Consider the following 23,710-nt stretch of genomic DNA (forward strand, 5'->3'; position numbering starts at 1 on the left):
TTCTGAAGTGGTTGTTAATATCAGTAGACTTGTTGATATTAGAGTTGACATTGTGGAGTTATCCTGAGTTATACCTATCCTGAAAGTCATTGTACTTTATAAAAGAGTCGTCAATTGACCACTTGTTGTTGTTGATTCCTAACTCTCTGTTGTTTGTCTGTGTCTCATTCTCTCCCACCCAGTTGCCCAGAAGGTGGTGGCTCTGAGGAAAAAGCAGCAGCTGTCTATTGGTCCGTGCAAGTCCCTGCCCAACTCTCCCAGCCACTCATCAGTCCCCAACGCATCCATCCCCTCTGTGCATATTAACCAGGTGAGGGCACACATCCTGAATATTTCTAACTAAACCCAGGAGTATTCCTGGTCACGTGATCTGACTCATGGACCTAGTTTTAGTTGTAGGTTATTACTAGGTCCCTGAGTTGTTCCTGGTCAGGTTATGTGGTCAGAAAAAAACAATGAGCTTCTTCTGTTAAAATTGGTACTAGCAGAAAGACATAGGGCTGGGCACTACTGAAGATATGCTGTGCACTGCTGAAGATATAGATGGGCTGTACACTACTGAAGATATAGATGGGCTGGACACTACTAAAGATATAGATAAGCTGTGCACTACTGAAGATATAGATGGGCTGTACACTACTGAAGATATAGATGGGCTGGACACTACTAAAGATATAGATAAGCTGTGCACTACTGAAGATATAGATGGGCTGGACACTACTGAAGATATAGATGGGCTGGACACTACTGAAGATATAGATGGGCTGGACACTACTGAAGATATAGATGGGCTGGACACTACTGAAGATATAGATGGGCTGGACACTACTAAAGATATAGATAAGCTGTGCACTACTGAAGATATAGATGGGCTGGACACTACTGAAGATATAGATGGGCTGGACACTACTGAAGATATAGATGGGCTGGACACTACTAAAGATATAGATAAGCTGTGCACTACTGAAGATATAGATGGGCTGGACACTACTGAAGATATAGATGGGCTGGACACTACTGAAGATATAGATGGGCTGGACACTACTAAAGATATAGATGGGCTGGACACTACTGAAGATATAGATGGGCTGGACACTACTGAAGATATGGATAGGCTGGGCACTACTGAAGATATAGATGGGCTGGACACTACTGAAGACATATATAGGCTGGACACTACTGAAGACATATATAGGCTGGACACTACTGAAGACATATATAGGCTGGACACTACTGAAGACATATATAGGCTGTACACTACTGAAGACATATATAGGCTGGACACTACTGAAGACATATATAGGCTGGACACTACTGAAGACATATATAGGCTGGACACTACTGAAGATATGGATAGGCTGGACACTACTGAAGACATATATAGGCTGGACACTACTGAAGACATATATAGGCTGGACACTACTGAAGATATGGATAGGCTGGACACTACTGAAGACATATATAGGCTGGACACTACTGAAGATATGGATAGGCTGGACACTACTGAAGACATATATAGGCTGGACACTACTGAAGATATAGATGGGCTGGACACTACTGAAGATATAGATGGGCTGGACACTACTGAAGATTTAGATGGGCTGTACACTACTGAAGATATAGATGGGCTGGACACTACTGAAGATATAGATGGGCTGGACACTACTGAAGATATGGATAGGCTGTACCCTACTGCAGATATAGATAGGCTGGACACTACTAAAGATATAGATAAGCTGTGCACTACTGAAGACATATATAGGCTGTACCCTACTGAAGACATATATAGGCTGGACACTACTGAAGACATATATAGGCTGTACCCTACTGAAGACATATATAGGCTGGACACTACTGAAGACATATATAGGCTGTACCCTACTGAAGACATATATAGGCTGGACACTACTGAAGATATGGATAGGCTGGACACTACTGAAGATGTGGATAGGCTGGACACTACTGAAGATAGACAGGCTGGACACTACTGAAGATGTGGATAGGCTGGACACTACTGAAGATGTGGATAGGCTGGACACTACTGAAGATGTGGATAGGCTGGACACTACAGAAGATGAGGATAGGCTGGACACTACAGAAGATGAGGATAGGCTGGACACTACTGAAGATATAGATGGGCTGGACACTACTGAAGATATAGATGGGCTGGACACTACTGAAGATATAGATGGGCTGGACACTACTGAAGATATAGATGGGCTGGACACTACAGAAGATGAGGATAGGCTGGACACTACTGAAGATATAGATGGGCTGGACACTACTGAAGATATAGATGGGCTGGACACTACTGAAGATATGGATAGGCTGTACCCTACTGCAGATATAGATAGGCTGGACACTACTAAAGATATAGATAAGCTGTGCACTACTGAAGACATATATAGGCTGTACCCTACTGAAGACATATATAGGCTGGACACTACTGAAGACATATATAGGCTGTACCCTACTGAAGACATATATAGGCTGGACACTACTGAAGACATATATAGGCTGTACCCTACTGAAGACATATATAGGCTGGACACTACTGAAGATATGGATAGGCTGGACACTACTGCAGATATAGATAGGCTGGACACTACTGAATATATGGATAGGCTGGACACTACTGAATATATGGATAGGCTGGACACTACTGAATATATGGATAGGCTGGACACTACTGAATATATGGATAGGCTGGACACTACTGAAGATGTGGATAGGCTGGACACTACTGAATATATGGATAGGCTGGACACTACTGAAGATGTGGATAGGCTGGACACTACTGCAGATATAGATAGGCTGGACACTACTGAATATATGGATAGGCTGGACACTACTGAAGATGTGGATAGGCTGGACACTACTGAAGATGTGGATAGGCTGGACACTACTGAAGATAGACAGGCTGGACACTACTGAAGATGTGGATAGGCTGGACACTACTGAAGATGTGGATAGGCTGGACACTACTGAAGATAGACAGGCTGGACACTACTGAAGATGTGGATAGGCTGGACACTACTGAAGATGTGGATAGGCTGGACACTACAGAAGATGAGGATAGGCTGGACACTACAGAAGATGAGGATAGGCTGGACACTACAGAAGATGAGGATAGGCTGGACACTACAGAAGATGAGGATAGGCTGGACACTACTGAAGATGTGGATAGGCTGGACACTACTGAAGATGTGGATAGGCTGGACACTACTGAAGATGTGGATAGGCTGGACACTACTGAAGATGTGGATAGGCTGGACACTACTGAAGATGTGGATAGGCTGGACACTACAGAAGATGTGGATAGGCTGGACACTACTGAAGACATAGGGCATACAGGAGCCTACGTAAACTATAGTATCGTGTTGGTGTTTTCGCTTTCCCAGATCCTGCCTGTAACTGACCAGTCTGTTCTCTCTGTCTTTTTCTCCCTCTTTCTCTTTCCATCTTGGTCTCTCTTCCCTCCCTCCTCCAGTCGGCAAACGGCGGGGGTGTGTTCAGCGACTACTCCTCCTCTGTGCCCTCCACTCCCAGCATTAGCCAGAGGGAGATGCGTATCGAGACCATTGCTGCCTCCAACACGCCCACACCCATTCGCAAGCAGTCCAAGCGCCGCTCCAACATCTTCACTGTAAGTATGCGGCAGCTGATGCAGAGCAACACCCACTCACATTACTAGAGGGCACAGTACTGCACACACACATACTGTCCACTAGATGGAGACAAAGACAAAGCTACCCTTTCTGGCTGTTTCAGATACAGGCACAAAAAGCCTTCCTGGCTTTACTCTTTATACAAGCAACTAAAATGGGTAACGGGGACAAAATATAATAACAATATGGTTGTTGGTTACAACTTGGGTTGTATTTTGAACCCATACTATGAAAAAAAAAGCTTAATTCATTTTTTTCATTTCTTATTTTAAAGCAAATATCAAAGCTATAAGCACTGTGGAGAAATATCTCAGCTTTTTTAAACCTTTTTTTACGTTGGTGACATTTTTCTTTACTTTCCAATTGGAAGTAAATGAGCGCATTAATTACTAATCTTTCACTTATACCCTCCTCCTGGCCTCACTGTCTCAATCTTTGGCCTCCCTCCCTCCCCCTCTTATTTTTACTAGATCCTTTCTTTGCAGTGACTCCCTATTGGGGGAGAGAAGGGGTGAGGCAAGGCTACACCTCACTAAAGCCAGCAATGCCAGTTCCCTTACCCGGCCACACTAAACTGAACTAAAAGTCAGGAACATAACCCTTTCAGTCAGTACAGAGTCAGATAATGCATGCTCTCCCTCTCTCCCCTCTCCACCCCTACCTTACTGTAGGTATCCCTACCCTAGTTATTCCATCTCTGACTTTTGCCATTTGACCACTACCAGTGTACTTACCACAGCTTGCCCTGCTCCCATTACCTATACTTATGATAGCCCTAGTTAAAATTGTATCCTTACTCTAGCTTTAACCCAACCCATATTTACCGTAGTCAATCTCCACCAGCTCTAACCTTCCTTACCTTTGAGACCCTTGCACTAACCACTGTACTTTTCAGTCTCCTTTTCTTTTACCTCTACCTCTCCCTTCTCCCCTAACCTTAGCCCCCTCCTGCTCCAATCTACGTTCATCCCTTCCCCAGCTCCCCTTTCTCTTACCTCTACCTCTCCCTTCTCCCCTAACCTTAGCCCCCTCCTGCTCCAATCTACGTTCATCCCTTCCCCAGCTCCCCTTTCTCTTACCTCTACCTCTCCCTTCTCCCCTAACCTTAGCCCTCTCCTGCTTCAATCTTCGCTCATCTCTTCCCCAGCTCCCCTTTCTCTTATCTCTACCTTCTCCCCTAACCCCAGCCCTGTCCCTTTCTCTAACCAAGCTCAACCCTGACCCCAGCCTTCCCACATCCTCCCTCACTCTAACCTCTCCCATCTCCCCCTACCCCAGCTACTGTGGTAGCCACCGCTGGGCTCCAGGCTCTGGGCAGCAGAGCAGGCTGTGTGTCAGTTAGTAGCGCCCCTTGTCTTCTCCCTCCCCCTGCTAGGTAGTGACTAACCCTGTCCACCAGAGAAATGAGCCTCTGCCCGTCTGCGTCATGGAGATGCCCAAGCACGCCACCTATCCCGTGTGGGTGCCCGAATGGCAGGCCGAGCGGGAGTTTCAGCTCATGACCTTCTGAGGAGCAGCAAGTGGGAGGGCGGGAGTGCCAGGGAGGGGCGGAAGAGAGGTCGAGGGGGAGGGGGGGGGGGGGGGGGCTCACGACTCACTGTATCCCAAATGACACTTCAAGAGCAAGGAAGACATTGCCATTTTTCCAATACAAGAGAAAAACCTAAATAGTTTTATTTACCAAGCATTCACTTTTAGACTACACCTTTTCACCTTGCTTTTTCATCAATCTCAGTTCAGAGGACCGCTTGAGGACACAGAATTATTTACACGCCGTACACAATACAGTAGTCCTGAACATCTCTCTCTGGCCACACATAGTTACAAAGACAGTATTATAAAACCTGCAATGCCACCTCTTCTAATCATAGTAGTGGGTAACTGTGATCCCTAACCGTTTTTTATTCAGTTGGGGAGTTGTGGTCAAGATAGAGACACAGCCTTAACATCATGGGTTATTTTAATAGGTTTTACGACACAATAGTGTCTATTTCTCTCTCAACCCTTTTGATTTCACATTCCCTTTCTTTTTGTGGGCATTTTGACCAGATAGACCTTTCAAAAGCACCCAAACCAATTAGAAACAACACTGTGGCTAACTTTGCGGTCATATTCATGAAACCACTTGTACTCACAGTTTTGCTAGTTAGAATATTCAGACACCTTTTCCCAAAATATTTCAGTTTGGTTTATTTCACTTTGGAGATTTAAGTAATATGATCATAGCTCTATGATACATTATAAAGCACAATTTATTACTCTTCTCCATCCCTAGTCAAAGGTCACTGAGCGAAAAGGTAGAATACCACAGTGACGACATAAACTTCTCTGCATCCCAGTGCACAATCTGATGATGCCATGCTGTCTGTCCACATTTTGTAGCTTTTGGGATAAATTCAAAAGTACTTCAGATATCCCCATACTGATTATACAAGTCAAATAAATTTGTATTGGTCACATGCAAATGGTTAGTATATGTCATAAGCATTTCGCTACACTCGCAATAACATCTGCTAACCATGTGTATGTGACCAATAACATTTGATTTGATTTGTCTAATCAGTATTTGGGATATCTGAAGGGCTTTGACGTCATCTCAAAAGCAACAAAAAAACTACTTTATTACAAATATGAATATCATTGATTTAAGTTACTAACTATATATTTATTGGGCACTGGGCACCATTTTTATATTTTAATTTGCTGAAATAGGCTACCTTGAAAACATTTGGACATTTAGCTTTATATTGCATTGCAAATTGACAGGTGACTCTGCCTCTATTTTTGATAATAGTTTTAGGGTGATTTTATTTCTCAAAGGTCCTAAAAGCTTTACTCAGAAAGGTGTTGGTTTATCCACCATGTCTTTTCACCACCAGTCAGTTCAGTCAAACCAGCCATAGTTATCACCCTCAACCCACTTCTGTCATGACTAGTAATGGCCACTAGGTGTCAGCTGAGTACACAGAAATCCTTTCCTAGTGCTTCCATGGTTTAGTAACCACATCAATAGGTTTGAGGCATTTTTGTTCTTTCTTTATTTTCATAAACATTGTCATGACGAATTGAAGAGTACCTTTTTGCATACTCCCCCCCCCCTCACATCTAAACCTCATAGCCATCAACTCTCATGTATAATTGTCAGCCATTTTGTTGACATGTTTTTAGTTCCTTTCATTACTTGTGTACGTTTTACTGGATATACACCCTTAAGGAAAAAAATTAAAAGATGCTCTGGAATGTTTTTTCTTTTCGATATTTGCAGATTTCTGCTACTGTTCCCAACCTTTCTTCATCAAAAAGGGCTTTCTAACTCCTTCCGCATTAGAAGAGCTCTGTGGTATCAAAAATCAAACCGCATTGCACCCCTAAATGAGTTGTCCCTCTGGCCTGTCATTCCCAATAGGGAGGAGTAATGCCTAGGGACTAGAGCGTTAAAATAGTTTTTGCTGCTTAACCCTAGTGTCCCCTTTGCATCCTGGGTAATGCATCCTGGGTAATGCATGATGCACTATGGAAACCGTACAGCTTTGTGACAAGACAACAAGTAACGTTGGACGTTTGGGAGTCAGTTCATGCTCAAAGTGAAAAACTGTCATATTCACACACTCTGGAGTGTGACAGAATGTAGGGACTCTTTTCTGCTGGAAATGCCCCCCCGTCCTTATACCCCACCTCTGTACTTCAAACTTTCCACCCATACAAACAGTCTGTGTACAGTTAAGTCACGCTTGGAATTATGATTCAACCACTCAAAGGACACTTCCTCTTACATGACATCACTTCCCTCTTACATGACATCACTTCTCTCTTACATGACATCAAACTGCTTTTTGCCATAAAATGAGGACTCGAGGGAAGGTTGCAAAATTCCGTCAACCTTCAATAAATTCCCTGGTTTTCCCAGAATCCCGGTTGGATGATTCCGGAATCAGGAGATAATAAGCAGGAAATCCAGAAATCTCCAACCAGGATTTCTGGAAAACCAGGGAAGTTATTGAAAGTTCCCAGAATTCTGCAACCCTAACTAGAGGTGTGAAGTACGTTCAGTTGTTGACTTCCCTTTTTTTCCTTTTTTTCATTTCTCTTTCTTTTCAAGGAAATTCTTGAATGGACTTGAATATGTGGTCAACTTAAATAAGGGTATGTTAGGGGTGATGTTGGATCGTTTTATGAAGGCCTTCATAAAAATAAGAGTAGGGCGTCAGGGAGAAGTGGTATCATACAGAGTAATGAATAACGAATGGCAAATGGATTGCACCGACTTGTATGAATGTAGTTTCTATTTATTTAATTTGACTATGATTTTGGAATGATTCATTTCTTCATTCTTTATTATTGATATTTATTTACTTGTTTTCTTCTTTATTCATTTATTTCAATTTGGGTTTGGTATGAAGATTATGAACTTATTCCATAATCGCTTTTATATCATTTAGGTATTGAAAAATATAAGACTGCTGTATATCTTGTATTGTATTTACAATGGTACTCTATAGAAAGTATATGATATACATATGAAATATATAAAAAATAAAAAAAAGATGCCTTTATTGTCCATCCTATATTTTGTGGGAACTGCAATGTTTGGCTCATTATGTTGATCTTATTTGAAAGTGAAACCTGTGACTTAATTTGTATGGTGTCTGTATAGAAACAAAAATTATCCGAATAAAACAATAAAATGTTGAAAATGATAAACCAGAGTTGGTTTACTTGAACTCAGACTCTACCTCTCTCCATTGGTGATTGATTGGGCATCCCTTCATCCTGTTCTGAGTGAGATCATAATAGTCTTGTCTGTTGGTTATGAGTGACATTTCCTGTTCTTCACCAGTTAGTCTGTGCTTTGGGGATCTTCTGTGTCCAAGTACTCTGTTTGTCATAACATGGGATAATACTGTATGTTCACTGCTTGACTATTTTCCCTGCACAGTCTGTCATTTGAAATGTCACGTATTTGCAGCAGGTGTTGGTGAAATGTGCTGCTGCACCTGTTCACTGATGGGCTCCACTGTTGTTTGTAATGAACATGTTTAACAGCACCTGTACTTCTAACCCTAACACTGTGGATGATTTGAAATGCATATTCCCACCTGGTGTTTCAACAGGAATTTCACAGGTTTAAGGTTGGGAGGAAAAGCCATATGAAATTCCTATTTGATAACTTTCTTTGTCCGTCTTGTATAATAACCTTCTCTCCCCCTAACCTGCCTTTTGTACTTTTTATTGCATTACAACTTGACTTGTCAATGGATCTATGCAAAAAGCCCCTGCTGGCCTTAGAATCTTGATTTGGGACTGATCTGGAAGGGCCCACTGTGGGCCTGAGAGAGGGGTGTTCCTCTCAGATCTGGAAGGGTCCACTGTGGGCCTAACAGAGGGATGGATCTCCCATGGGTTTACAGGACTGAGTCATGACTCAATGTCGTCTTTTGGTCTACTACCTATTTATTAAGTGTTGAGATGTTTCTTATGTTCTGTTCTGGTCTGTTGTTTTGTTATTACTGCACGTTGATGTTCCCGCTGTATGTTACGCTGGTCTGCTTGTTCGTTTAGCTTTTTGTTGTTGTTGAGAATTTTGTTTTGCGATGTTGAGTCCGCCCCCCCAAACCCCTCTCCAGACACACACGATCCACACACCCCAACCTCCAAACATTCTTACCTCTGACCCCCATGCTCACCTTGATACACGCACCTCACTCAACTCCCACCCCATCGCCATGGTTTGTTGCTGTGACTGACTGACTGACTCTCTTGTTTCCTTGCAGTCACGGAAAGCCAACAGTGAACAGGCAAAGAACACTGACAGTAAAACAGATAGCATAGGCAGTGGAAGGGCCATACCCATCAAACAGGTGAGTGCCTCTCTCTACTACTACACTAGTCATAGGTTGTGTCTGAAATCACACCATATTCCCTATATAGTTCACAACTTTTGCCAAGGGCCCTGGTCAAGAGTAGTGCACTATATAGGGAATAGGGTGTCGCTTTTGGCACAACAATAGTTTTCACGTAAGTATAGCACATTCACTGTGTAAGTAGCACATTTCTGCCCGTTAGTGCATATATACACATTAATATTTGACAAGTTTTGACCATAGATATGATCTGGGGAGTGTGTTTGCATAAGTGTTCAGGAAATGTTTAGTGTGGGTGGGTAGAGTAAGAAAAATATATAACCACTAGATGGTGCTGTGATACAACATTAGGAATAAGAGAAACCAGTAGTGCTAAGGGTTCACAGAATTACATGAAAAAGAACATCAGAATTTTCCTGCACGGATATCAAGACATACACATCATAATCTTTAGATTATGTCCTTATTGGATGTATAGATGTCAGGTTGGATGGGTTCAAAGATTTAGACTATTGGCCAAAGCAGTTGTCAAATGTTATGCAATCATATTCTGGTATGTTTAGGTGTCACATATTGACAAGCTATTATTTTCAGCATTAGAGATTTCTCTGGCAATCAATGTAGCTTGTAATGCCTCTCCGAATGTTGTGGTATGTTACATATCCATCAGACATATTTTATGGTACTTTTTCGTGTTATTAGAAAAAAAAACTCACTTTGTTGTCTCTTCATTTTACAAGAAAATGCAAGCTCTAAATCTGATCATCATAGTTTACTAGTCCCCAAAAATCTATTTCAAAAACACTATGAGCAAATATAACATTGCATTAAAACACTTGAAGAGGTCATGTGTAAGAATCATGAGCCTGGGCATGTAACCAAGCTTCAAATATAGTTTAATTCTACAGTCTTTAATATGAATTTCCCTTTCTTTTTAGAAGTTCAAAATATGCTAAAACCCCCTATGAAGTGCAGGAGAATAACACTTCACATTGAGTATGGGTCATTTGTTTTAAGGGTATAACTTTGAACCAGGATGAGGAGTCATTGACACATTCATTATTCTCTGCTGATTGTATGAGGGCTTTTAGAAAGGGTCAGCATCCTTATCCTAGAATTATCCTTCTGAACCAGGAATTATGGAAATGGTCAGTGTACACTTAATTTTAAACGTAATAGGCCAAGTATTCCCTGCTGTTCAGGAAGCTGTCCTCATTTCTGGACATTTAGAAATAATACAAGTATAAAATCAACGAAACACATGGGAAATATTGGCAAATGGAGAAAAAAACGTTGAATTTCCATTTGTTCCCAATGAGAACTGTAACTAGAAAAGTGCATTTCCTAAAGAAAGTGTGGTGTGCTTGCTAGCTTTTTTAGGGTGTGCTTGCTAGTATTTAGGGTTTTGACATTTTAATTGACTGATTGGATAGCATCAACTAGCTTAAACATGTGAGCATTGGTTTGGTGTCTCTAGCTTAAACTGATTGGATAGCATCAACTAGCTTAAACATGTGAGCATTGGTTTGGTGTCTCTAGCTTAAACTGATTGGGTAGCATCAACTAGCTTAAACATGTGAGCATTGGTTTGGTGTTTCTAGCTTGAACGGTTCAAGAGTTACCAGTTCTGGATGATTTTATGCAACTGTATGCAAATTTATATAGATAAAGTTGATACAAGTTTAAGAATTTGAAGTTAGGATAGCCTGAACATGAGAAAGTTGGTTTGGTGTCTCTAGCTTAAACTGATTGGATAGCATCAGCTAGCTTGAACATGTGAGCATTGGTTTGGTGTCTCTAGCTTGAACGGTTCAAGAGTTACCATTTCTGGGTTATTTTATGCTAATTTATATAGTTATAGTTGAAAATTTGAATGAATTTGAAGTTAGGATAGCCTGAATGTTTTATAGTTGTGCTTGTAGCTTAATTGGCTGAGGAGCAGGACCGTTTATTCGTATGTTCATTTATGCTAATTTAAAATGTTTATGGTGCAAAAATATGTATGGTATTGAAATTATTTTGACAAGCAATCTAAGTAGGGTCAGTCTGAATATGCCAATGTTGGTTTGGTTTCGATAGCTTAAAATGTGTAAGAGCAGTGGCAAATTCAAATACTTCCCATTCAAGCCTATGGAGCTATTATCAACACTTAACATTTTATAGTTCAAAAAGTATTAATGGTTTTAAAAAGTATTTGACAAGTGCACGATTCCAGACCGGTCTGCACATTTTAAAGTTTGAATTGTGTTTCTGGCCGAAACGCTTGAAGACTAGGTACGTTACGGTCTAAACTGTCACCATGTAAAGCATGAAGCACACAGAGAATCTCACTGCCGGTAGGTACTTATCACGCTGGGAGGCCGTTCCTTCTCTTGCTAGAACACAAGTGGTACCTGCTGCTTGCCGACCCGGTAGTGAAGAACCTGCCGTTTCTACTTGTAGAATCACAATGCTTGTTAGTGGCCAACAACTTGATTTTGAGCCAATCAGAGAGCATGAACCCACACATTGGGGAACCAACAGGAGTGACAGCAAAAAGGTTTTAAAAAGACAGCATTTTATCCATACATCCACGGTTAAATGTCACGAGCCAGTCACACTTCATATCCAGTGTACTGTACGCTATGGGATGGTATCTAGTTATGTGCACATACGCAAATGCACACAGCACTAAATACTTCCTCCAAACTAGCTAACCACTGTAACTAGTATTGTATTAAAATTACATCACAATGGATTAGTTTACATGAAACAGCTGCCTGTGTTAGCAGCCGAGTTTGTGCAGTGTCCTTAGCTAGCCAGCTATGTTGTGTTAGCTAGCGAATATGCTAACATTAGCTAGCTCGCTAAACATTTGGCTGTGGGCTGGCACTGGCACTATTGGATTATGGAGAGTGAATTAAATTGTTTCTTCATCATCTGTGGCCATCTGGATAGTATCAACAAGGGATTTCTACAAAATAGCAACATTAGCACAGCTAGTTAGCTAACATTTGGAATCTACAGTGCCTTCAGAAGGTATTCATACCCTTTGACTTATTTAATATTTTGTTGTGTTACAGCCTGAATTCAAAATGGATTAAATATATGTTTTTATCACCCATCTACACACAATACCCCATAATGACAAAGTGACATATAAAATAAAAGCATTTTTAAAATTGAAATACAGAATTAATAATACCACGGCTAAGGGCTGTTCTTATGCACAACGCATCATGGAGGCCCTAGACACAGCCCTTAGCCGTGGTATATTGGCCATACACCACAAACCGATGAGCTAGCTTTATTACTTTTCTTTTATCCTAAAAACCTCCCTGGTCCTTGCCGATGAAAAGCATACCCATAACATAATGCAGCCACCACCATACTTGTTCTCTATGCTTTTCATCTGCAAGGACTAGGGAGGTTTTTAGGATGAAATAAACATAATAAAGCTATAAGCATAAGGATTTGTTGTATTTGATTTGCCACAAACCCAAGACTTTGTATTCAGGACAAAAAGTTATTTTCTTTGCCACATTCTTTGCAGTATTACTTAAGTGCCTTGTTGCAAACAGGATGCATGTTTTGGAATAGGGCCTCGTGGTTAGAGTGTTGGACTAGTAACCGGAAGGTTGCAAGTTCAAACCCCCGAGCTGACACGGTACAAATCTGTTGTTCTGCCCATGAACAGGCAGTTAACCCACTGTTCCTAGGCTGTCATTGAAAATAAGAATTTGTTCTTAACTGACTTGCCTGGTTAAATAAAAATGTTTTTTTTAATTCTGTACAGACTTCCTTCTTTTCACTTTTTCATGTAGGTTAGTATTGTGGAGTAACTACAATGATTTTGATCCATCCTCAGTTTTCTCCTATCACAACAATTCAGCTCTAACTGTTTTACAAAATTCAAAAGGCACTCGCACATCTGAGCAATCTTATTTGCAGGTGCATGGCAACAATTGAACAAGATGAAGGAAAAAGGAAACCACACTCTGCTCTTGATACTATCAAGAGCAGTGTGCTGTTTCCTTTTTCCTTCAAATCTAACTGTTTTAAAATCACCATTGTCCTCTTGGTGAAATCCCTGAGAGGTTTCCTTATTCTTCGGCAACTGAGTTAGAAAGGATGCCTGTATCTTTGTTGTGGCTGGGTGTATTGATACACCATCCAAAGCCTTATTAATAACCTCACCATGCTCAAAGGGATATTCAGCTTCTCATTCTTTTTTTGTACACATCTACCAATCGGTGCCTTTCTTTGTGAGGCATTGAAAAACCTCCCTGGTCTTTGTGGTTGAATCTATGCTTGAAGTTCACTACTGATTGAGGGACTTCACAGATCTGTAACACAGCAACACATGTGGACATACATTGCCAAACAACACTACTGCCACCTTCTGGTTTGGAGTATTTAACAAGGCTGAGTGGATGACGGCTTCAAGTTCTTTGCTGTGTGAACGCAAAAGAGGTGGACTGCCAACACTGTTCAGAGGTGCTAAGTGCTGTCGGCATGCAAACGTTTGACAATCTTACCGGTATGTCTGAGCTATAAATCTATGGATGTTTTATTGCCATTGAAATGCATTGGAAGCTCATTTGAAATATTGCTGTAGTACATAAGGTATAAATGCTATGAAAAATGTTTTCTCAAGAAATCTAAATTGGGGCAGTCTGCATGTTTAAAAGTTGGTTTGGTGTTAATCTCTTAAGCTGTAGATCGGGCCAAAGAAATCAAATAATAATATCCGTATGTAAGAAATCTAAAGCAAAGCACACCTAATGATCAGCAAAATTCTCCTCCATATCAGTGACCAGGTTTAAGTCAGGTTTAATGGGATTAGGCCACCAGGGCCAAGTGAGAGGGAGGTCAGTTGACAGAGATCTTAAAGAACCCCCACCCCCTAAACATACATAGTTACTGTAAGCTGTCCCATTGATTCCTCCCTATCTGATTATGGCCTGAAGTATGGCCACTTCCCTGGGTGGGTATATCAGCATCTTCAGACAATAAGATAAGACCAGCTCCCGTCCCATGATCTACCCAGGCAGGGCAGTGGGGGTGTATTAAGAGTAGCTGATGGCCTGACCTGGCCAGTGAAATGCACAATCAGGAAGATCAAAGTGCCAATGTGAGCTTAATTACCCCCTATTGGGAAAATTACACACTGCCTGCCACCCCTCCCCTACCCCTCCTCCTCCCCTCCCTCTTTCCCCCCGACCCCCCATATGTAAAAATGGTAAATAAGGGCAACAATGCACTCACTGCCGAGGAGCTGTCGACATTAGGCTTTTCTTCTTGCCCTCTCTCTTCTCTCTATTCCCCCCTTTCCCAAACCCCACTTCTCTTTCTTCTGTTCTCCTCCGGCTGGCAGTCACAAAGGCCCGGGCTATCACTCAGCCACCGTGGCAGGATGCAGATTTTTTTTCAGGAGCGTGACAATGGAAAGGGAAGATACTATCTCCTCTGTGTAGATATGACAATTGTCTGGACACGGAGAGCGCGTCTGGCGATCGGCCTGTCTCCTTATGTCGCACAGCCTGAACATGGTGATCATGGTTGAGTGTGTGTGAGTGGGAGAGAGAGAGGGAGGGAGGGAAGGAGAAACAGAAGGTGAAACGCAATAAAAAAAATAACGTCTGTTCACGGCATGCCCCCATTCACTCTTACTGCCATGATAAAATAAAACTATTTTCTGTAAGTGATCAATTCATTCTTCTAATATTTTAAAATTATTACTAAATTATTCTCATTGTGTTAAATGGCAGCTCAATTTCATAATATATTATAGAGGATTCAATTGTTTTTATTTTGCTATCTTTTCTGACAGGTCAATTAGTTAAAATGAAGTGGTTGTGTAAAAAGTTCCTATATTGGACTAATACGGACTAATATTATTATCGATCTTTTCAAACCAGTGATGAATTTGTGTTGGTCCACTGATTACATGTATAGATTTCTGGCTGGTTCAATAAGGACAGGAGATGTGTAACATTATTTTTGTGTAAAACATGCATTACACCTTTGCCAGAGGCCTTGTGACAGCACCATTTACTTCAGAAGATCATAAAGCCATTAAAATGTGTTTTCAGTTATTTTATAGACCACCATCATAGAAAAAATAGTTTGTGCACACTTAGATCAATGCCAGTCTTAGTCATTTAATAGGCCAAGCTTTCAGTCACAAAGACAAAATCATGAAGAGTATGGGTGTGAAAGAGCAGGTTTCGCACAAGCTAATATAAAGATGTTTTAAAAAATCCATCTTTGAAATGTCACTAATAACACTTCAAGACAACTTCAAGACAAGACCATCAAAAAAACATCTTGATAGTGATGATTAAAGGCCTGCTGGGGCCCTCTAATAGGGTGGTTATGGATGTGTTTAGCAAAGCAAAATCAAATCAAAGTTTATTGGTCGCTTACACAGATTTGCAGATGTTATTGCATGTGCAGCGAAATGCTTGTGTTTTTAGCTCAGGATACTGGGCGGAGGCCGGCTAGTGGTGACTTTTGAACAGTCTGATGGCCTGGAGATAGAAGCTGTTTATTAGTCTCTCAGTTCCAGCTTTGCACCTCTACTGTTTCCACCTTCTAGATGGTAGCCGGGTGAACAGGTCGTGGCTCGGGTAGCTGAGGTCTTTGATGATCTTCTTGGCCTTCCTGTGACACTGTGTGCTGTAGATCTCCTGGAGGGAAGACAGTGTGCCCCCGGTGATGCGTTGGGCTGACCACACCACCCTCTGGAGAGCCCTGCGGTTGTGGGCGGTGCAGTTGCCATAGAAGGCGGTGATACAGTCTGACAGAATTCTCTTGATGGTGCATCTGTAGAAATTGGTGAGGGTCTTAGAGGCCAAGCTGAATTAGTTCAGCCTCCTGAGGTTGAACAGGCGCTGTTGCGCCTTCTTCACCATGCTGTCTGTGTGGAGGGACCATTTCAGGTCCTCAGTAATGTGCACGCCAAGGAACTTGAAGCTTTTGACCCTCTCCATTGCGGTCCTGTCGATGGTAATGGGGGTGTGCTCTCTCTGCTGTCTCCTGTAGTCCACAATCAGCTCCTTCATTTTGTTGAGGGAGAGGTTATTTTCCTGGCACAACTCCGCCAGGTCCCTCACCTCCTCCCAGTAGGCTGTCTCGTTGTTGTTGCTAATCATGCCTACCACTGTTGTGTCGAAAGCAAACTTGATGACTGAGTTGGAGACTTGCATGGCCACACAGTCATGGGTGAATGGGTAGTAGAAGGGGGCTGAGCCCCACCCTTATGGGGCCCCCGTGTTGAATATCAGTGTGGGGGAGGTTTTGTTGCCTTCCTTCACCACCTGGGGTCGACCCCTCAGGAAGTCCAGGACCCAGTTACACAGGGAGGGGTTCAGACCCAGGGTCCTGAGCTAAGTGATGAGCTTGGAGGGCAATATGGTGTTGAAGACTGAGCTTTAGTCGATGAATAGCTGTTGGGGTGGTATGGGTATTGTAGTGGGTCTATGGTGTCAGGTAAGGTGGAGGTGATATGATCCTTAACTTGCCTCTCAAAGCAATTCATGATGACAGAAGTGTGTGCTACGGGGCTATAGTCATTTAGTTCAGTTACCTTCGCTTTCTTGGGTACAGGAACAATGGTTGACATCTTGAAGCAAGTGGGGACAACAGACTGGGATATGGAGAGATTGAATATGTTCGTTCACACTCCAGCCAGCTGGTCTGCACATGCTCTGAGAACTCATCTTGGGTTGCCTTCTGGGCAGGTAGCCTTGTGATGGTTAAAACTTTTAAATGACTTACTCACATCGGCCACGGAGAACAACAGCACACAGTCCTTGTGAGCGGCCGGTGCCCGTGTCGGCGGCTCGATGTTGTTTTCCCCGAAGCTGGTGAAGGTGTTTAGCTTGTCCAGGATTGAGATGTCGGTGTCCACGAGGTGCCTGGCTTTCCCTTTATAATCTGTGATTGTCTGGAGTCCCTCGCACATACAGTACGTCTCATGTCTAAGCCATTGAATTGTGAATCCACTTAGTCCCTGTACTGTCGTTTCGCTCTTTGATTGCCTTAGGAAGGTCATGGCTGGTCTGTTTGTAGACCTCCATGTTCCCAGTCACCTTGCCATGGTTAAATGCGATGGTTCGCGCTTTCAGTTTTGCTGTTTTTGGTTTGGATAAGTTCCAATCGTCACAGTGGGAACAACATCCTCTATGCACTTCCTGATGAACCAATTCACCGAGTCAATGTATACGTCAATGCTATTCTCCGAAGCGACCCAGAACATTTCCTAGTCATCGTGACCAAAACCATCTTGAAGCATAGATTCCGATTGGTCAGACCAATGTTGCACAGTCCTTACGACGGGTGCTTCCTGCTTAAGTTTCTGCCTATAGGTGGGGAGGAGCAGAATGGAAGTGTGATCTGATTTGTCGAAGGGAGGGTGGGGGAGGCCAGTGTAACCATCCCGGAAGGGAGAGTAGCAATGATCCAGAGTCCTCGATGCACGTGTAGCACAGGAGAATTTCAGTAGCGTTATCCTCAGATTTCCTTTATTTAAGTCCCCAGCTACTATAAATGCTGCCTCAGCAGGGTATAGAGCTCCTCTCTCTGGGCATACAGAGGCTGTCCTGGGGGCCCAGCATGAGGAAGCTGGGGCCAGGTCCAGATCAAGGCAGGAGGACCGGGGCCAGGATTAGGATGATAGTCGGCCCCCAGGCTGGTCCCTGGGTCACCAAGGGTCAGCCCCTTCCTGATGTGTTAATCAGGATTATACAGCCCTGGAGGATGACCCAGCCTAGGACAACATCGGAGGGTGAGGGTACCCTATTTAACACACACACACACACAGAGAGAGGGAAAAGTCACACACACAGAGGCAAAACACACACACACAGAACCCTGGTTGTAAAAGCACAACACTCCGCTGCTAATCCCCTAATTAAGCATGCCTCTCCCTTGGTCCTCCCTGGTCCTTACCCCCAGAGGACCGTCACCGCCCCCCAGCCACAAAGACCCCCTCACAGCCCCAGGAACTGCCATTGTTTACCCTGGATTGACTAAGCAGATAAAGTCAAACATCTGAGGAGTTAAGGCTCCAGAAGATAATGGTGGGATAGAGGGGAGGGGCTGAGTCAAGGCTTTGAAGAGGGGGAGATCACACACCTAATCCCTGGATGAAGGGGTCCTCCAGAGTTCAACTGGTCAGGACATGGGGATGAATGAATACATGAGCAAATTGGATTGTCTCTGCTCACTTTGAATGTGAGACAGTCGGTTACAGAAGGACAGCACCAATTCTGAAGGTTCAAGTGGTCACCGTTAAATATTATCTATAGACGTTGAACATTGATTACACCGTTGACCGTTGTTGTATTGCATTGGCCATGGGGTTACAGTGACCAATGACAATCAAAAGTTGGAAGGTCGAAAAAGTTTGTACTCACACACTCACATACAGGCAACCTGCTGCTGTAAAATGACTGTTGTATCGACTCTGGCCTGATCTAAGGATAGAGCAAGTGTTCTTATTGTCATCCCAAGTTAGTTACATTATATGTTCTAGTCCATTGTGTTTAGCTGGAGGAAGACATCTTCTGACCCTCTCTTCTTCTCTTCTCTCTCCCCAGGGCATCCTTCTGAAGAGAAGTGGGAAGTCCCTGAATAAGGAGTGGAAGAAGAAATATGTCACACTGTGTGACAACGGCCTTCTCACCTACCACCCCAGTTTACATGTGAGTAACCCTACATTTAGTATAGCTCCGTTTGTAGTGGACTGTTTAAGGTATATGTGTAGAATATACTTTACATTCATTAGCGAAACATGCAAGCTTGTCCCTCACAAAAGGTGGAAATTAATGATTTAACTGTTATGTACACATATTGATACATTTATGAAGGTTTCTGAGAGATAAAAATGTTAGCAAAGACTTTCAGCCTCTATTTATTAGTACCCATCTTAGTGTGATTCTGATTATAAACTGGGGGGGGTAGAGGCGGAGGTGGTGGTCATCTCTATCCCCCCACCCCTGTGGTGGCTGGGTAATGGAGACATACATGGCGCTAGCTGTTGCTGCTGTGTGCCTGCCACGCCCGGCCACCATGCTGGCTTGTATTTATAATGGCGCTCGCCGCTGTGCGTGGCGCCTGGCGGAGGCTGAGCGGCCAGCAACATCCGTCTCTGTCAGAGTCCCGCTGGGCCGCTAATACCTCTTAAACACTCCGCTGCAGCCAGCCGGCAGACAGCTCTGTCAGACCCCCCCCACCACCACAGCACGACATTGCTGCCCCACGCCCTTCCTCTCACGGTCTCACCTCTATTCTATGGTGGTAATGTCTGTCTAAATACAACAAATGACTTGGTTTTCAAAGGAAGATTTGGTGAAAGTTAGAGATGAGCATTTGTACATGTGTCCAGTCCAAATTTTTGCCCCTAGAGTCAGAGAATTGTTTTGTCCAATTTTAGATAATATATTCTATGAAAGCCAAATACAGTGCATTCGGAAAGTATTCAGACCCTTTGACTTTTTCCACATTAAGTTACGTTACAGTCTTATTCTAAAATGTATTAAAAAATTCCCTTATCAATGTACACACAATGCCCCATAATTTAAAAGCAAAAACAGGTTTTTAGAAATGTTTTCAAATGCATTTTTTTTTTAATTAATGAACTAAATCTCACATTACATAAGTATTCAGACCCTTTACTCAGTACTTTGTTGAAGCACTTTTGGCAGCGATTACAGCCTCGATTCGTCTTGGGTATGACGCTACAAGCTTGGCACACCTGTATTTGGGGAGTTTCTCCCATTCTTCTCTGCAGATCCTCTCAAGCTCTATCAGATTGGATAGGGAGCGTCAATTCACAGCTATTTTCAGGTTTCTCCAGAGATGTTCGATCGGGTTCAAGTCCGGGCTCTGGCTGGCCCACTCAATGACATTCAGAGACTTGTCCTGAAGCCACCCCTGCATTGTTTTGGCTCTGTGTTTAGGGTCGTTGTCCTGTTGGAAGGTGAAACGTTGCCCCAGTCTGAGGTCCTGAATGCTCTGGAGCAGGTTTTCATCAAGGATCTCTCAGTACTTTGCTCCTTTCATTTTTCCCTCGATCCTGATTAGTCTCCCAGTCCCTGCCTCTGAAAAACATCCCCACAGCATGATGCTGCCACCACCATGCTTCACCTTAGGGATGGTGCCAGGTTTCCTCCAGAAGTGACGCTTGGCATTCAGGCCAAAGAGTTCAATCTTGTTTCTCATGGTCTGAGAGTCTTTTAGGTGCCTTTTGGCAAACACCAAGTGGGCTGTCATGTGACTTTTTCAGAGGAGTGGCTTCCGTCTGGCCACTCTACCTTAAAGGCCTGATTGGTGGAGTGCTGCAGAGAAGGTTGTCCTTCTGGAAGGTTCTCCCATCTCCACAGAGGACCTCTGGAGCTCTGTCAGAGTGACCATGGAGTTCTTGGCACCTCCCTGACTAAGGCCCTTCTCCCCCGATTGCTCAGTTTGGCCGGACGACCAGCTCTAGGAAGAGTCTTGGTGGTTCCAAACTTCTTCCATTTAAGAATGATGGCGGCCACTGTGTTCTTGGGGACCTTCAATGCTACAGAAATGTTTTGGTACCCTTCCCCAGATCTGTGCCTCGACACAATGCTGTCTCGGAAGCTCTACGGACAGTTACCCGCCAAATTGTGGAGTCGACAAAAGACATGAATAGCATTATAAATCTTCACTTACCTTTGCTGATCTTCGTCGGAATGCACTCCCAGGACTCATACTTCTACAAGAAATTTTCGTTTTGTTCGATTACGTCCATATTTATGTCCAAATACCTCAGTTTTGTTCGCGCGTTTAGTTCTCTATTCCAAAGGCACAATGTGCGAGCGCAAAATCCAGACGAAAAGTCAAAAGAGTTCCATTACAGTTTGTAGAAACATGTCAAACGATTTTTACAATCAATCCTTAGGGTCTTTTTATAATACGTCTTCAATAATATTCCAACCGGACAATAGCGTATTCACTACAGAGGAACAAGAAGGAACAGTGCGCCCGCGTGACCGCGCAGTAAACAACTGATTGGCCTCAGGCTAGTCCACTTGTTGAAACAGATCTAATTCGACATCCTTCCACAATAGAAGCCTCAAACAACGTTCTAAAGACTGTTGACATCTGCTGGAAGCCTTGGCAAATTCAATTTGGCCCCATAGACACAGCATATTGGATAGGCAATCACTTAAATGATTTCCCACAGATTTCCCACTTCCTGGTTGGATTTGTCTCAGGTTTTCGCCTGCCATATGAGTTCTGTTATAGTCACAGACATCATTCTAACAGTTTTAGAAACTTCAAAGTGTTTTCTATCCAATACTATTAATAATATGCATATATTAGCATCTGGGACAGAGTAGCAGGCAGTATACTCTGGGCACCTTATTCATCCAAGCTACTCAATACTGCCCCCCTGTCACCAAGAAGTTAACAGACAGGTTTAAGCCTGCTTGACAGAGACGCTAAGCTGCTAGCCATCAAGCTAACGCAGTTGGTACCAGATGAGTTTTTCAATGGAGCCCTCTTTGTCTGGAGAAATAAATTAACGGTTCCAGCACTGTAGGAGCTGTATCTATTATGCACTGTTTCGGGACAAACCAGACCACTCGGAGTACCGATGCAGCAATTTTTTACTTGCCAAGGATTATAGTCTTGAGGTGGCTTCGTTGATCACGCAGGTCACCAACCTACGTAAGAAACTGGGGAAAACGTAGAGGGGAATGTTTACATTTTCTACACCGGTGGCTGGACAGCGTTCGCGCATGTAGGATGCATCTCCGCCTTGTCGTTTGTCGTTATCCGACTGGCCGGTGTTGCCCAGAGCTCCCCCATCTGATAGCGGCGTAGAAGTAGCTCAGCGATGGTCGATTATCATGAACCGTGGAAGCCGAAGACAGCGACTTCCCGCAAAGCTGTCTACACTCCTAATGAGAGGCCCGGAGAGGATACAAGCAGAAAATAGTTTCGCCATTCTGGAGCCTGATCTTCCTGCACCTTCGTCACTGGGGGTGCCTGTGTCTGCGACCGCAGTGCCTACAACTACGAAATCGACTTCGACAACCTTCTGTCCCTGCTCTGGATCGAGCGGGGCTTCTCCATCTGTCGGAGGCCTGCCACAGGCGCCGGGAGCAACGTGTTCAAGTTATCCTGCCTATAATTACGGCTGTCCATAAAGGGTTCTCCGAATCCTGAGAGGCTTGGGAGTGGGCGGATTTCCTCGTCCACTCCAACTGGGATTCTGGGCAGCTCCATGGTAAGAAATGTGACCGTTCCTTGTACAAAAACAATGTCTTATCCCGGAGCTCGAGTAAATAACATTACTAAGTTGCTCCCGAATGTACTACGCCAGGACGTGGAAATCGATTCTATCGTAGTCCATGTGGGTTTTAATGGCATTATGAAGGGCCGTTCTGAATAGTTGAAACTGGATTTTAAAGAGTTGATTGACTCTCTGCTAAACACTAAGAAAAGCTCCATAATATCTGGCCCTCTGCCATCAATGAATCGCGGCATTGATCGTTTTAACAGGATTCTTTCTCTTCACAACTGGCTACGTGATTATTGCAGCTCAATGGGTCTAACTTTTGTTGACAATTTCCAAAACCTTTTGGAAACAAAACACATTTTATAAGGAGGATGGGATCCACCCAAATCATTTGGGATCCTGGATCCTTTCACAGCACTATAAGGCTGCGTTGAGACAATGACTGAAGACCAGCTAAGCAAATCCCTACCATTGTGATGCAGAGTTTATAGAAAATATGGAAATGCCAATGGTGGAGGTGTTGCTGTTTATATTCAGAACCACATTCCTGTGAAGATTAGAGAGGAGCTCATGTCAAATACTGTTGAAGTAATATAATAACAAGTTCATCTGCCTCACCTAAAGCCCATTCTGGTGGGAAGCTGCTATAGGCCATCAAGTGCTAACAGTCAGTATCTGGATAAGATGTGTGAAATGCTTAATAATGTATGTGATATCAACAGAGAGTTATATTTTCTGGGTGATTTAAATATTGACTGGATTTCATCAAGCTACCCACTTAAGAAAAAGTTTCAAACTGTAACCAGTGCCTGCAACCTGGTTCCGGCTATCAGTCAACCTACCAGGGTAGTTATAAACAGCACAGGAATTAAATTATCAACATGCTTTAATCACAACTTTACTAATGCTGCAGAAATCTGCTT

At 43.2% G+C, this 23,710-nt stretch overlaps 1 protein-coding gene across 4 annotated transcripts in view; it reads left to right on the forward strand.

Moving 5' to 3' along the window:
- The window catches only part of LOC109874721 (arf-GAP with GTPase, ANK repeat and PH domain-containing protein 3), a 261,538-nt gene that overhangs the window by 166,101 nt on the left and 71,727 nt on the right, over positions 1-23,710 (forward strand). For all 4 annotated transcript variants that reach the window (XR_004206343.1, XR_004206342.1, XM_031810043.1 and 1 more), the window contains exons 7-10: positions 183-310; positions 3,491-3,646; positions 9,440-9,526; positions 19,114-19,218. Coding sequence is in view for 2 of the 4 variants with exons in the window: in XM_031810043.1 (XP_031665903.1) it covers positions 183-310; positions 3,491-3,646; positions 9,440-9,526; positions 19,114-19,218 (476 nt within the window). In the remaining 2 variants the exon portion in view is untranslated. The remainder of the gene's footprint in view (positions 1-182; positions 311-3,490; positions 3,647-9,439; positions 9,527-19,113; positions 19,219-23,710) is intronic.

The sequence above is a fragment of the Oncorhynchus kisutch genome, linkage group LG30 (assembly GCF_002021735.2).
Source record: "Oncorhynchus kisutch isolate 150728-3 linkage group LG30, Okis_V2, whole genome shotgun sequence".
Classification (NCBI taxonomy): Eukaryota; Metazoa; Chordata; class Actinopteri; order Salmoniformes; family Salmonidae; genus Oncorhynchus; species Oncorhynchus kisutch.